This window comes from Microtus pennsylvanicus, chromosome 20 (genome assembly GCF_037038515.1).
Source record: "Microtus pennsylvanicus isolate mMicPen1 chromosome 20, mMicPen1.hap1, whole genome shotgun sequence".
Lineage (NCBI taxonomy): Eukaryota > Metazoa > Chordata > Mammalia > Rodentia > Cricetidae > Microtus > Microtus pennsylvanicus.
In genome coordinates, this window is record NC_134598.1 from 21,920,339 (window position 1) to 21,932,734 (window position 12,396).

General features: G+C 37.6%; 1 protein-coding gene across 1 annotated transcript in view; it reads left to right on the top strand.

The window, feature by feature from the left end:
* The window catches only part of Tmtc2 (transmembrane O-mannosyltransferase targeting cadherins 2), a 381,444-nt gene that overhangs the window by 253,899 nt on the left and 115,149 nt on the right, over positions 1 to 12,396 (top strand). Inside the window, exon 8 of the mRNA XM_075954329.1 lies at positions 5,097 to 5,218. Within this exon, the coding sequence (XP_075810444.1) occupies positions 5,097 to 5,218 (122 nt within the window). The remainder of the gene's footprint in view (positions 1 to 5,096; positions 5,219 to 12,396) is intronic.

The following is a 12,396-nucleotide window of genomic DNA, read 5'->3' on the forward strand; positions in this document are numbered from 1 at the left end:
ATGTGTATGTTTATGTGTGTATGTGTGTATGTGTGTGTATGTATGTGTGTATGTGTGTGTATGTGTGTGTGTATGTGTGCGTGTGTGCATGTGTATGTGTGTGTGTGTGTGTGTGCGCACCCACACACACACATGCTCATAGGCACACATAGGAGGGACTGAATTCTCTGGAGGTGAAGTTATAGGCAGTTGTGAGCCACTTAACATGGGTGCTGAGAACTGAAGGTTGGTCCTCTGGAAGAACAGTAAGAGCTATTAATCTGAGTCTTCTCTCTAATCTAAGCCAGAGAAAACACATACTTCCTTTTCTGAGTTTGGCACTATTTTTTTTTAAAAAAAAATAAACTCTTTAACATGTTGATTAAGGTCTGAGACACAGTCACCTTTGTAAACAAAACTAGTGTTAATTTAAGTATAAGACTGGTATATAAAGGTATTAATAGATTGTCAATAAATAGTAAATATTATGTGACTGGATGCTTAGCAAAATAGAAAACAGTGGCTCTTGAGCTGTCCAGTCATTAAGCTAATATTATTTTTAAAGTATTTGTTTATTTTTACTATTTTATGTGTATGTGTGTTTTGCCTGTGTGTGTGTCTTTGTACCTTGTTCATGTATTGGGTCCCCTGGGACTGGAGTTATAGACAGTTGTTAGCCACCATTTTGGTGAGTAAATTTGAACCCAGGCCTTTTGCAAGAGCAATAAGTTCACTTAAGTCCTGAACTAGCTCTTCATTCTTAAGCTATGATTTGTAATTCTCCTGGACAAATCCCTCATCACCCATGAGGTTTGCCTGTTTCTTCCTAAACATCCATGTTCCTTTGAGACAAGAACTGCAAAACTCTAACTTTGCCCGTGCCAGTGATGTGGCAAGTACTTGTTTGTTGCTTAAGTCTTAACTGAGTTCTATCTGAACACATCTCATTTATCCTGCATTTTCTTGCATTTCAGGTTTTGCATCTTGATTTTTTTTACATCCTTTGTAGACACTGCATGATTGGATGTGTGTGTGTGTGTGTGTGTGTGTGTGTGTGTGTATGTATGTTTGCTTTTACTGTAGACCGTTTGCCTTATGTACCACACATTTCTCTCTTAAGAATTAAATAACCTATGAGTATGAAGATGCATTTCCTTCCTACTTTCTTCTTTTCTTTTCTTCATTTTTCTTTTTCTTTTTCTCTTTCCTTCTTTCCTTCCTTCCTTCCTTCCTTCCTTCCTTCCTTCCTTCCTTCCTTCCTTCCTTCCTTCCTTTCTTTCTTTCCTTCTTTTTGGTTTTTGAGACACAGTGCTTGTTGTCCTGGAACTCACTTTGTAGAACAGACAGGCTGGCCTTGAATTCACAAGATCCACCTGTCTCTGCCTTTCAACTGCTGGAATTAAAGACATATGCTACCATGTCTGGCTTTGAAGAAGATTTTTAAGATCAGCCACAGTTTATTATTGGTCATCTTTATTTTTAACTCAGCAGATGAACCAAAGGTAAGGAAATGTGCCTGCTGGCCAATGTATTAAAGATGGGAAATCATTTCCCATTAACAGGAAGCAATGGTTTCCTCCCAAGTTTGTTCATCCTATACTAGCTGTGGAGGGCAGGTAGTGCTTGGTTTAAATTGAAACTTCTCCAACTATGTTTATTTTACTTAACTTCTCCATTTCTCAGTTCCTTTAATCTGTAAAATCCAGTAGTGATATTCTTTTACACACAGTGAGAGGGATCCATAAAACTACAGAATAGGTTTCATCTGCAGACCCACCATGAGTGGTTAAGTTTCCTTGATGAGAGTAAATTAGGAGAAATTCTACATGCTCAGATGTGTAGACTAATCTGACTCAGTGAACATATGTGAGGCATTTAATGCATATAGGATACATTAACATTTCTTTCACTTGTCATGATTATATTATACATCTTTTTTATGAATATCTACCATTTTCCTATATCTGGAGCCTTGCAAATTGAAGTTACTTACTAATTCTTAGTAAAGAAAGTAGCCATACACTGATTATTGATACTTACAAAATCATTATTTTTATTTCAAAGTATGTTTTGCTACTATTTCTAAGAGGGAAATAACATGTAACTTTTTCTGAATTTTTTATTTTTACCTGTGAATAACTTAAATGTAAGCTATATATATGATTTAAATCTCAAAATATCAGGACTTGGGATCCTTTAATACTTTTCTGTAAGACTTACTCTGCCTAAAATTAAAATTTTAATAAACAAAAACAGGTGCCCTAATGGTTGTATAGCTTTCAAGTACTGATATGAAAAACATGATTAACTGAAGTAGAATTTCAGGTTGACTGAAAATGTAATGTAAGCCCATATTCATTCCGACTTTACAATTCATTTTTACAGATACAAGTTCAGACATACTTTATCATTAATTGCATCCAGGTTTTCAATACTTTGTATTATGTTTGTTACATAAACCATGTCTATTTTTTTTTTACTGGAAGGTGTGGTTCATTATTCAGAAAGAAAAATAGCATTGTTTTATTTGAAAGGAAGCATTCATGGGAAGGAAAAGAAAAAAAAGCAAATAACAAAAAGAAAATAGACAAAACTTAGAAAGTGTCAATTTTTGTACATATATTATAATAAAATCAAGAAAGTTATTGCCAGGCTTGATGGCACATGCCTGTAATCCTATTCCTGGGGAGGACAAAGCTAGGAGAATATGCATTATAGTCCAGAAAAAGATACAGATGAACACTTTAAAAAAGGAAGAAAGAAAGAGAGAGAAAGAGGAAAGGAGGGAGGGAGAGAGGAAAAAAGGAAGAAAGGAAGGGAGGGAGGGAGGGAGGGAGGGAAGAAAGAAGGGAGGAAGGAAGAACTCAAGCTTTAAAAAAGGATAACTATTTCAGAAACTTGATAACGTGGATGGCATTCATGTTATATCCTGCCAGTACTACTGAAAGCTTTTTTGCATCTTCTGATCTAGGCTCTGAGGTGGGTGTCACTGTTTCTGGGCATTTTAGCCTAGTCACGTGACTTCTTCCAGTCACTTCAAATGACAGCCTGTTAAAATTTTATGCTTCAAAAATTCAACCATTTCTAAATGATCACTTTCGTGATAGTTGGGTCTCAGGACTGTCGTTAAGACTGGAAACAAATAGATAGGCTTGGGCAGATGCATACAGGTTTTGCATTTTGCATCCTGTTTGACACCAGTACAACCGCCTAAAGGGCACTCAAAGGTCAAGAGCCAATTCAGTTTATGAGATCTGTTTGTCATAATAGTAATGTGCAGAATAAACAAGAAAAACCCAGAGAACAAAAATCAATTAACAATGAAAAGGGAAAGAATATGTTTATTTGTTTTTAAAAGGGAGTACGTTCTTCTCTTGAATTAAACATGCATAGCTACTGTGGGCAGCATGCTTAGGGAGGCACTGTGCTTCTAAATGGAAATGACATTACGGTTATGGCTAGTCATAAAAGTCTGCTTGGTGATAAAGTAAGTTACTAGTCTTGCCTGTTCTCTGCAAATGGACAGCATCTATGTTCACCATTACCATTAAAGCTATATTATTTAACTTAATTATATATTTTCTTAAAGTGCAATCTTTCTACCTACCGAGCTTTCTTTTATACTCCAGCATAAAGGAGATAGGGATGAGAATAAGAAAACCATTTACTATGCTTTTGGCTTTATTTCTCCTTTCCCCCCCCCCCCTTCCTTCTCGGTTGATAGTTAGCTATACATTTTAGTAGCTGAAAAATAAAGTTAATGGCTGAAAGACCCTGAATTTTTTTTGTGTGTAAAAACTGGTCTTACTTGTTAATCATCATATTTTAATTGATTTTCCAAGTGATACTGGTAAATTTTATTTACCTTTATTAACTTTAAAAAAATTCTAAAGAAAATTAAAATATAGCCACCTAGATTTTTTTTCTGTTTTTTTCTTTTCTTTTCCTTTCTTTCTTTCTTTCTTTCTTTCTTTCTTTCTTTCTTTCTTTCTTTCTTTCTTTCTTTCTTTCTTTTTCGAGGCATGGTTTCTCAGTAGCTATGGAGCCTGTCCTGGAACTCGCTCTATAGACCAGGGTGGCCTCAAACTCGCAGAAATCTGCCTGCCTCTGCATCCTAAGTGTTGGGATTAAAGACATACACCACCACCACCCAACTGTTAGGAGAAATTCTTGCTATACTCCAGGATGATTTATAATTCGTAATCCTCTTATCTCAGCTTCCTCAAGGCTAAAATTGTAGGATGTTACCTGGCCTAGCAGCAATGTTTAATTCAAATACATTTTCACTCTTACTTCTTCTACGTGGTTGAAAGACTTTCCTTCCTCTTGCCCCATATGAGGCTAGCCATGTCGTTATTCTCAAAATCAGTTTCTAAAGAATAAATTAATCCAAATAAACAATGTAACTGGTTCAAATGCATAATTAAATGAGTTATCATTATAAACTAAATGGTGAGGAATAATATATATATTTGGAAATTTCATGTTTAAAAGCCAAAGCTATACTATGTAACACATTTTTTTCCTTTCCTTTCTTCTTTTGCATTTATTTTAGTGTGTATATGGAGGTCAGAGGACAACTCTCGACAGTCACTTCTCTCCTTCCTCCATCTGAATCTGGGGTCAAGCTCAGATTGTCACTCTTTATAATAAATGTTCTAGTTGAGTTAACTATGCACTTCTTGAGTCCCATTTTTCAAGGCAGGTCTCTATTCAACCTGATCTATAATACACCTAGGATGCTTGTCCAGTGAGCTTCAGGTTCCAGGCTGGCACAGCCATACCAGACTTTGTATACATGTGTGAGCTTCCAGTTCCAGGCTCTCACTGCCCCACTTGGCCTTTATACATGAGTGCTTAGGATCCGAACTCAAGAGCTCTTGATCACGTGGCAGACACTGATCCATCTCTCTAGTGTACCCTGTGTTGTTTTAGTCCATATATACATTGCATACTGTTTAAGTCATATCAGATATGTCTCCTTGATGACTTATGCATTCTCTCCTGGTGAAATTCCAAGCTCCGGAACTTTTGGAACCTTGCCTGTCATTATCCTAGTGTGCATTGATGCATGAAAAATTGCAGCATCCTTTTGACTTCGGTAATTCTCTCTCCAGGTGAAGCATACATGCGACTGAGTAAGCTCCCCGAAGCAGAGCACTGGTACATGGAGTCACTGAGATCCAAGACTGACCACATCCCTGCTCATCTCACCTATGGGAAGCTGCTCGCTTTAACAGTAAGCACCTGTCTTTTGAATTCTCCAGAAATTGAGTTTTTCCCATGTGTCCAGGGGATAGCAGGAGTTTAAAGTACTTATCCTGGACCAGTGAAGTCAGTTAATTAATGATAATGATACTATTATATACCTAAACAGACAATGGCAAAAAAACAAACCTTTGGGTGTGTCCTATAGAGTGTGAGATATGAACATCCTTGATCTATCAACGAGACAAACATAGATGAAGAACCTCAATTACATCATCACCCATTCATGTTGTCTTAATGGCAATGTTTGCTTAAATAATATGCTTTGCAAGTTTGCTAGCATCAAGTTGGCTGGAATTAGAACTAAGGCCTGTTGTACCAAATCATGGGCCATATAAAATATCACACAATTTACAGGGCTATAAAGATGGCTCAAAGGTTGAGAATATTGACTGTTATTCCAGAGGTCCTGTGTTCAATTCCCAGAAACCACATGGTGGTTCACAACCATCCATAATGAGATCTGGTGCCTTCTTTTGTCTTGCAGGCAAGCATGCAGAAAAAAACACTGTTTACATGATAAATCAATCAATCCATAAATAAATATCTTTAAAAACTTTATACATTTGGAATTCCTTCTAGTGAGAGGCAATCTAGAAGAGACTTATAGACTTGCATCAGATCAGGGAATTCTCAGTCCCTGGAGAAATTAAGTAAAAAATAAATACAAGAAACTTCTACTGAGAACTTTTGTTGAAGGTATTCTTCCAAGAAACACAATCTAGAAGGAATTACCATAATGTGAAAAAAGAGTGGTTGGCAAAATGTGATAACTTTTGGGTTAATCAGATGATCTTCTGTTACCAAATAAGGTAGGTTCTAATGTTGGTAAGCATGAAGCAATAATGAGTAATTTCAAGAAAATAAAAATGTGGAGAAAATGCTATTGCCTGCAGCAGCTATAGAGTTATTTCCAAAGCAATGTTCTCTTCATGCAAAGTAAGCATTGGGATTGTACTAGGAAATCTATACATATTCACATAATAAAGTAAAACATTTTGTGGGCAAACACATTTCTTGAACCCATTCATGTTAAGGCCACTACTCAAGAACAAAATGTCAGAGATAAATTTGAGAGCAAGCTTTTCTCATATTTATGGAGCTCAGATGACATACAGAAATTCTTGGACATGTTCAACCTTCAGCATAAAGATTTGGTAATAAAGAATGACTCTAAAGTTTGGCATAGTGATACAAACCTTTAATCCCAGCACTTGGAAGGCAGAGGCAGGTGGATCTGTGTCTGTTCATGACTAGCCTGATCTACATAGAAAGTTTCAGGACAGGCAGCGGTACATATTAGAGAGAACCTGTCTCAAACAAACGAACAAACAAGCTAAAACAGTTACATAAAGAATAATGACTCTGGCAAACTTCTCATTATATATTCTTAGCTACTGAAGGAAAATGACACCTTGAAGGCACATCCACCCCCAACATCACCTGTTCCACTGAGTAAAATGTTAACTAGGAACGACTGCACAGCAACAGGGAAGGGGATACAGAAACGGAGAAAGTATGAACTGATTTGGGGAAGAGATCAGGTAGAGCTACAATCAATTTGTCAAAGATCACAATCTAAGGACGTTTGTTCAGTGGCGATAACAATGAAAAACCATTTGGTCCAAAGAATCCTGGAGAAGAACATGAACCAGGGTGTCTGGCGTAGTGCAGGGCTGAGTTAAAAGCTATGCAGCAGGATAATAATTTGCATGGTATGACTGTAGGAGTTGGGTTTTTCCTCTGTGTACGCAAATGCTAGGAACCCGCCCCCTTCTCTAAGACAAGAACAGGGACTTTCAATGATAAAGCAAATGAGTTAGCAGTCCATGGTGCAGGTGTATCTCATACTCATACAGCTGAAGGTGCGGGGAGGGAAAGGGTGCTTTGCTTTGCGTGTGGGTTAGTCTGTCTCCCAGAGGTACATATGCTTGAAACTTGACTTTTTATGTGGTGAAGATCCTAAGTGGCGACCAGTCAGAGAGGGGCTGAATGTTCTATAATTCTGTCAGGGCAATATCACCTTCACAAGGCGTTAATGCTGATCTCGGAGTAAGTGAGTTCTCGAAAATATAAGGCTCCTGATTCTCCCTGGTTATGTATCTTGACCTATGATCTCTCCCTATTGGTCATGTTCCCACTGTGATGTCATCTATCATGTTGTGATGTACCCAGAAGACTCTTCCACAGCAAAGCCGGAACTGGTACATTGCCCATAAGCATACCAGATCCGTGAGATAATTAATCTTTTCTTTGTTAAGTATTTAGCTTCAGGTATTTTGTTTGATCAACAGATGAGGTACAGCAGACAGAGGGAGGAGTGAAATGTGCGTTGATTCAAAGTCATACCTTTTTAATTTTGTGATTTTTAATTCTTCTCTCATGCATTACATCCTGACCATAGTTTCCCCTCCCTCTGTTCCTCTCAGCTACCCACCTCCCCTCTCCCCCAGATTCACTCCTCCTCCATTTGCCTTCAGAAAAGAGCAGGCCTCCCAGGGATATCAACTGAACCCAGCATAACAAGTTACACTAGAACAAAGCACAAGTCCTCAAGTCAAGGCTGAATGAGATAACCAAGTAGAAGAAAGGGGTCCTAGGAGCAGGCAAAAGAGTCAGAAACACACTTGACTCCCATTGGCAGGAGTCCCACAAGAATGACTCCTCAACAATAAAGTATACACAGAGGACCTAGCTCAAACCCAAACAGGCTCTATGACTGTCCTTTTTAGAGTGCTAAGATGTTTACTGTTTCTTAGCCACTCTGGAGAAGATCAACAACATGGGCTGTCTTCCTGTCTTCTCCCACCCCTTTCCCTCATCTCTAGCCTTTGAAGAATTCATTGAATTTTCATCCCTAAAAACACAATCTTTCTGGGGAAAGAGTCTCTGTCTACATTAGAAGGCACTCTTTAATGGTGCGAAGAAGCAGAGTGAAAGCTTTTACTAACTCACCCATAGCTATGAATGGTCAAAATTGGACCGTCAGACCTATGATGAGAAACAAATTGGTACTATGAAAAGTCTGAAGACTCTTAGGACAGAATGACTTTTTTGGCAGAGATTGTAACACACAGCATTTATGGTGTCATAAGAATGGAAATGTTGAAGGGGAAAACCAAAATTTTATGGGCAGAAACTATGACAGAACGGTTTTCTTTTGAAGGAAGAGAAGTCTCCCTGTGTGCAAATGCAAATACAGGGAAACAAAATGTCTAAAAGACATTTGGAACTTTTGAGATTTTTCTCATGGTGCACAGACAGCCATGGTGAACTTGAGATTTTTCAAAGAACCATTTCAAAAATGACTATGAAGGCTATAGCTGCCTAACTATTGTCCTTCCTACAAGCCGAGAGAAATGGCCACCTTTTCACACATAGTACTGATGTGCCTAGGCCCAATACTGCGTATAGAGAGCACGTATCCTGTTCTGTTAGATTTTCAATGCAGAGAACGTTAGGATTTCTTTTTCAAAATAGATTTGAAAAGCTGCATTGAAAGTTTTTGCCTCATAGAAACATGTTGAAAAGAAAGAAAAGGCTTGCATATCACAATATAAATTTTAAAATTATTTCCCTCCAGTAGTATTTTTTATAGTTTCCTACTTGGTGGTTAGATGAAATGCAAACTTCTGTGGAATGGCTTGACCATAGAGCCAAATCCCTCAACCATCATTAATGGTTTCTTCTAAATTAAATGTTTTCAGATTCAGAGTCCAGTGTATTACGTTTGATCGATTACGGGTTACTTGCTCTTCTAATATACCACTGAATTGACAAGGTGGAAAAATACCACACATTTTGACTTTTGAGATGTGTGCGTTTTATTAAACAGAACAGGCTACTACTCCAGGAGAAGTAGAAATGGGGTGGTGTGTTTCCCTTGTGTCAAAAGTTGCCAAAGGTCAACTGTGTAAAACTGTCTGGCACCTATATCAGAGTCGGACTGTAAATGATGATTTCATGGGAGAATTCTGTTTTTATGAGAAAATTAGGAAAATTTGATGATTGCTACTTTGATTCTAGTTAGTAGACTGACTCATTTGAAACGATTTTTCTTACACATTTGTCTTTAACAAGCTCTGTTCAAAGGGACTTAAAGCTTCCCAGCATGCTTTTGCACATCTTATAGATCATGTCCATTTTATTCCTCTGCTGAAAAGAAAAGGCAAAAGAAAAGAAAAGGAAAGCCATCTTTCTCCTCTCTCTGCCTATTGAAATGGTATTTCCTTTGTGAAGTCTGCCCTGAATTTCTCAAGAAGTTATAACTTTTTAAGTTCTTGATCGTATTTAGTCCCTCTTTCTGTACCTCTATGGTGTGAATTGAACGACATATAAACATATGTCTGTCTTTTGATATTAGACATAGAACATTTTATTTTATGGCATTTCAACATGTATTGTCTTGGGTTGACACTTATTGAATTCTTAATCTCTTCATTTGGTCCACACATGTTCTTAGACCTACTCTTTCCCCCTGACCATTGTATTCATTCTTATGGATATGTGCTAAAGAATTGGATGAGAGGGGCCATACCACATGACAGACACACGCATAATCTTCCAAAGCACTGAAAAGAAGGTGATGTTAGAAAGGGGTCCATTACCTGTGTCCTGTGCTGGATGTTATTGCTTTATTACTTCTTTTATTTTTATCTTAAATTTTTTTTCCTAAAATAAATTTTGATCATATTTTTCCCCTCCCCCCAACTCCTGTCAGATAGTTCCTGCCTCCATATGTACCCGACTTCATACTTGAAGTTTCCATCTCCAAACAAAAGCAAGACAGGGAAGCAGCAACAAAATCCGGAAATCAAAACAGAAAATCAGTAAGACCAAAGCCCAGACAAAACAAAAAGCACATACAAAGGAAAGCAAAGCATGAGTCTGTTTCGCGTTGCCCAACTACTGCTGGGCCTGAGACCTGCCCTAGAGTGCAGTTGATATACCCATTGGCATTGCATTGGAGAAAATCAATTTTCCTTTTCCCAGCAGGTATCAATTACAAAGACCTTTGTGGTTAGGGGTGGGACTTTGGGTTCACTTCCCCCTTTCCATGGTAGGATGTTGCCTGGTTTGCATCTGTCCAGGTCTTATGAGTGCTACTGCAGTCTCTGGGGCTCCACGTCACTGCTAGTGCTCTTGTATCTTGGAAGGCACTGCTTCCTAGGAGTCCACTGCTTTTGTCTTTTCTCTCACATGGGTCCCTGAGCCTAGAGGGGAGCGGTGTGACAGAGATAGCCTATGCCGGACTCAGTGCTCCAAAGTCTTTCTGTACTTTATCCAATTATAGACCACTTTATTAATTACAATTTCTGCAGCAAGAAGCTTCTCTGATGAGGGTTGAGCAATGATCTGCTCTAGAGTTATAGCAAGGTGTGACTAGGAGTCATTTTATCGTTATGTGCCTTGAGGAATGGTTATTTCTTGATCGTTCTTAGAGAATGCCATTCCAGTTTATGATTGAGACACCCGAGCAACCAAGATTTAAATAACATTCCCCAAAAGACATTTAATAATTAAATAGTAGAATTAAATACAACTATACAGTTTTGCATATTAGGCGTTATTAATTTTTATTCTCTAGTAAATAATTTTAAGTGGATTCTCCCCCCATTGATAGGCCACCTTTAACTGATTAGAGAGGCTCGGAAGTCAGTCCCTATATCTTTCTATTCATCACTTTAGGTCACTTTTTGATATTTGTTTTAAGTATCAGTTTAGATTGTATGAAAGATTAAATGTATTTTTATTGCCAGATGTGATTGCTCATGGACAGAGGACTTAAGGCTATAGACATATTTTGATTCAACCTTCTATCTGTAATACAAACTTCCCAGGGTACCCCAGGGGAGAGCTCTGCCTCAAGGTCACGCGTAGGTTCCGTGTTTAACTATAGGAGGGCTCAGCTGACATCTCCTTAAAAATATATGGGACTTTTATACTAGTGGAATATCCAAATAAAATACAAAACACAGGCTGAGTTTAAATTTTTCTGCTTAAGATTGTGATTTATTCCTTGTTTGAACTTTGTTGCCTGGGGCTAACTCCGTGCACTTAAAATTGGTCATGCACTAAGAAGGGCAACAAGAAATACCATTTCCATTATTGTATTTCAGGTGATTTTTCTAGTTGCTTCTAAAGCTGTGTGGGTCCTGAAGCCTTGTCTTTGCTTTTTTTTTAAAACCTTTGTTCTGTTCCATTTATTTTAGCCAAATATTTTGCAGTTTTTGTCAGCCTGTAAAATTAGTATTGATTTAAATTGTAATAAAACCTTCTTGGCTGTTAGCTTATTTTCCAGATTTAGGTTAGTGGGAAAGAAGGAAAGATATTGGAGACTCTAACAGAAATTCTTGACATACAAAACCTTTATTTTGGCTACCGCGTGGACACACTAAGCCAGACTCCTGTGTCTAGCCAAAGTTAATTGGGCTCCATAAAACTCCAGTTGTGAAAGTATTTGATGTTCTCCAAAAAAGCCCTCCCCCACCCCGCCCCGAGCTGCTTGGTGTCTCTGTGTCTACTGGAAGCCCAACACACTATCCTATACTTCTTTTGTAATTATTATTATTACTTGGAATTGAGAATTCTTCTTCCATTTGGCTTTAATCAGAGCAAAGCGCTTTTGTTTTGTGTGCTGAGCAACATCTGGCTTTCTGGATTTGTTTTGTTGTGATTTCTGCACAGCCATGTTTAGATTGGAGAAGTCCCTGCAAGAGACAGTTCTCTGTAATTCTGATTCTGTGATTAATATGAATATATTCAATTCATAGGTTAAATTTACTTCTGTGAAAAGGGAAAACATTATATCCTATGTAATTGGCTGCCTAAATATTTAATTGACATATGGAAGGAACTTTAGTTCAATATAATGTTCAGTTAAGCTTCCATATAAAGTTGCCTTATTTAAACTTTATGATTTATTGTTCTAGATACAACCATCATCATTGTATTGTGTTTACCGAGAATCAAAATGGATATGGTAATTTTATTAGTAACCCTTTCCATAATTCAAGATAAGCACTTTTAACCTAATATCAGCAATATAAGTATTATGTTTACATCATTAGGTGACATGGGAATCTAAAATATATTTCTCTGCCTTTGTCCAGGAGAGGTCAATGTGAGGGTGTTTCCTTTTGCTAGATC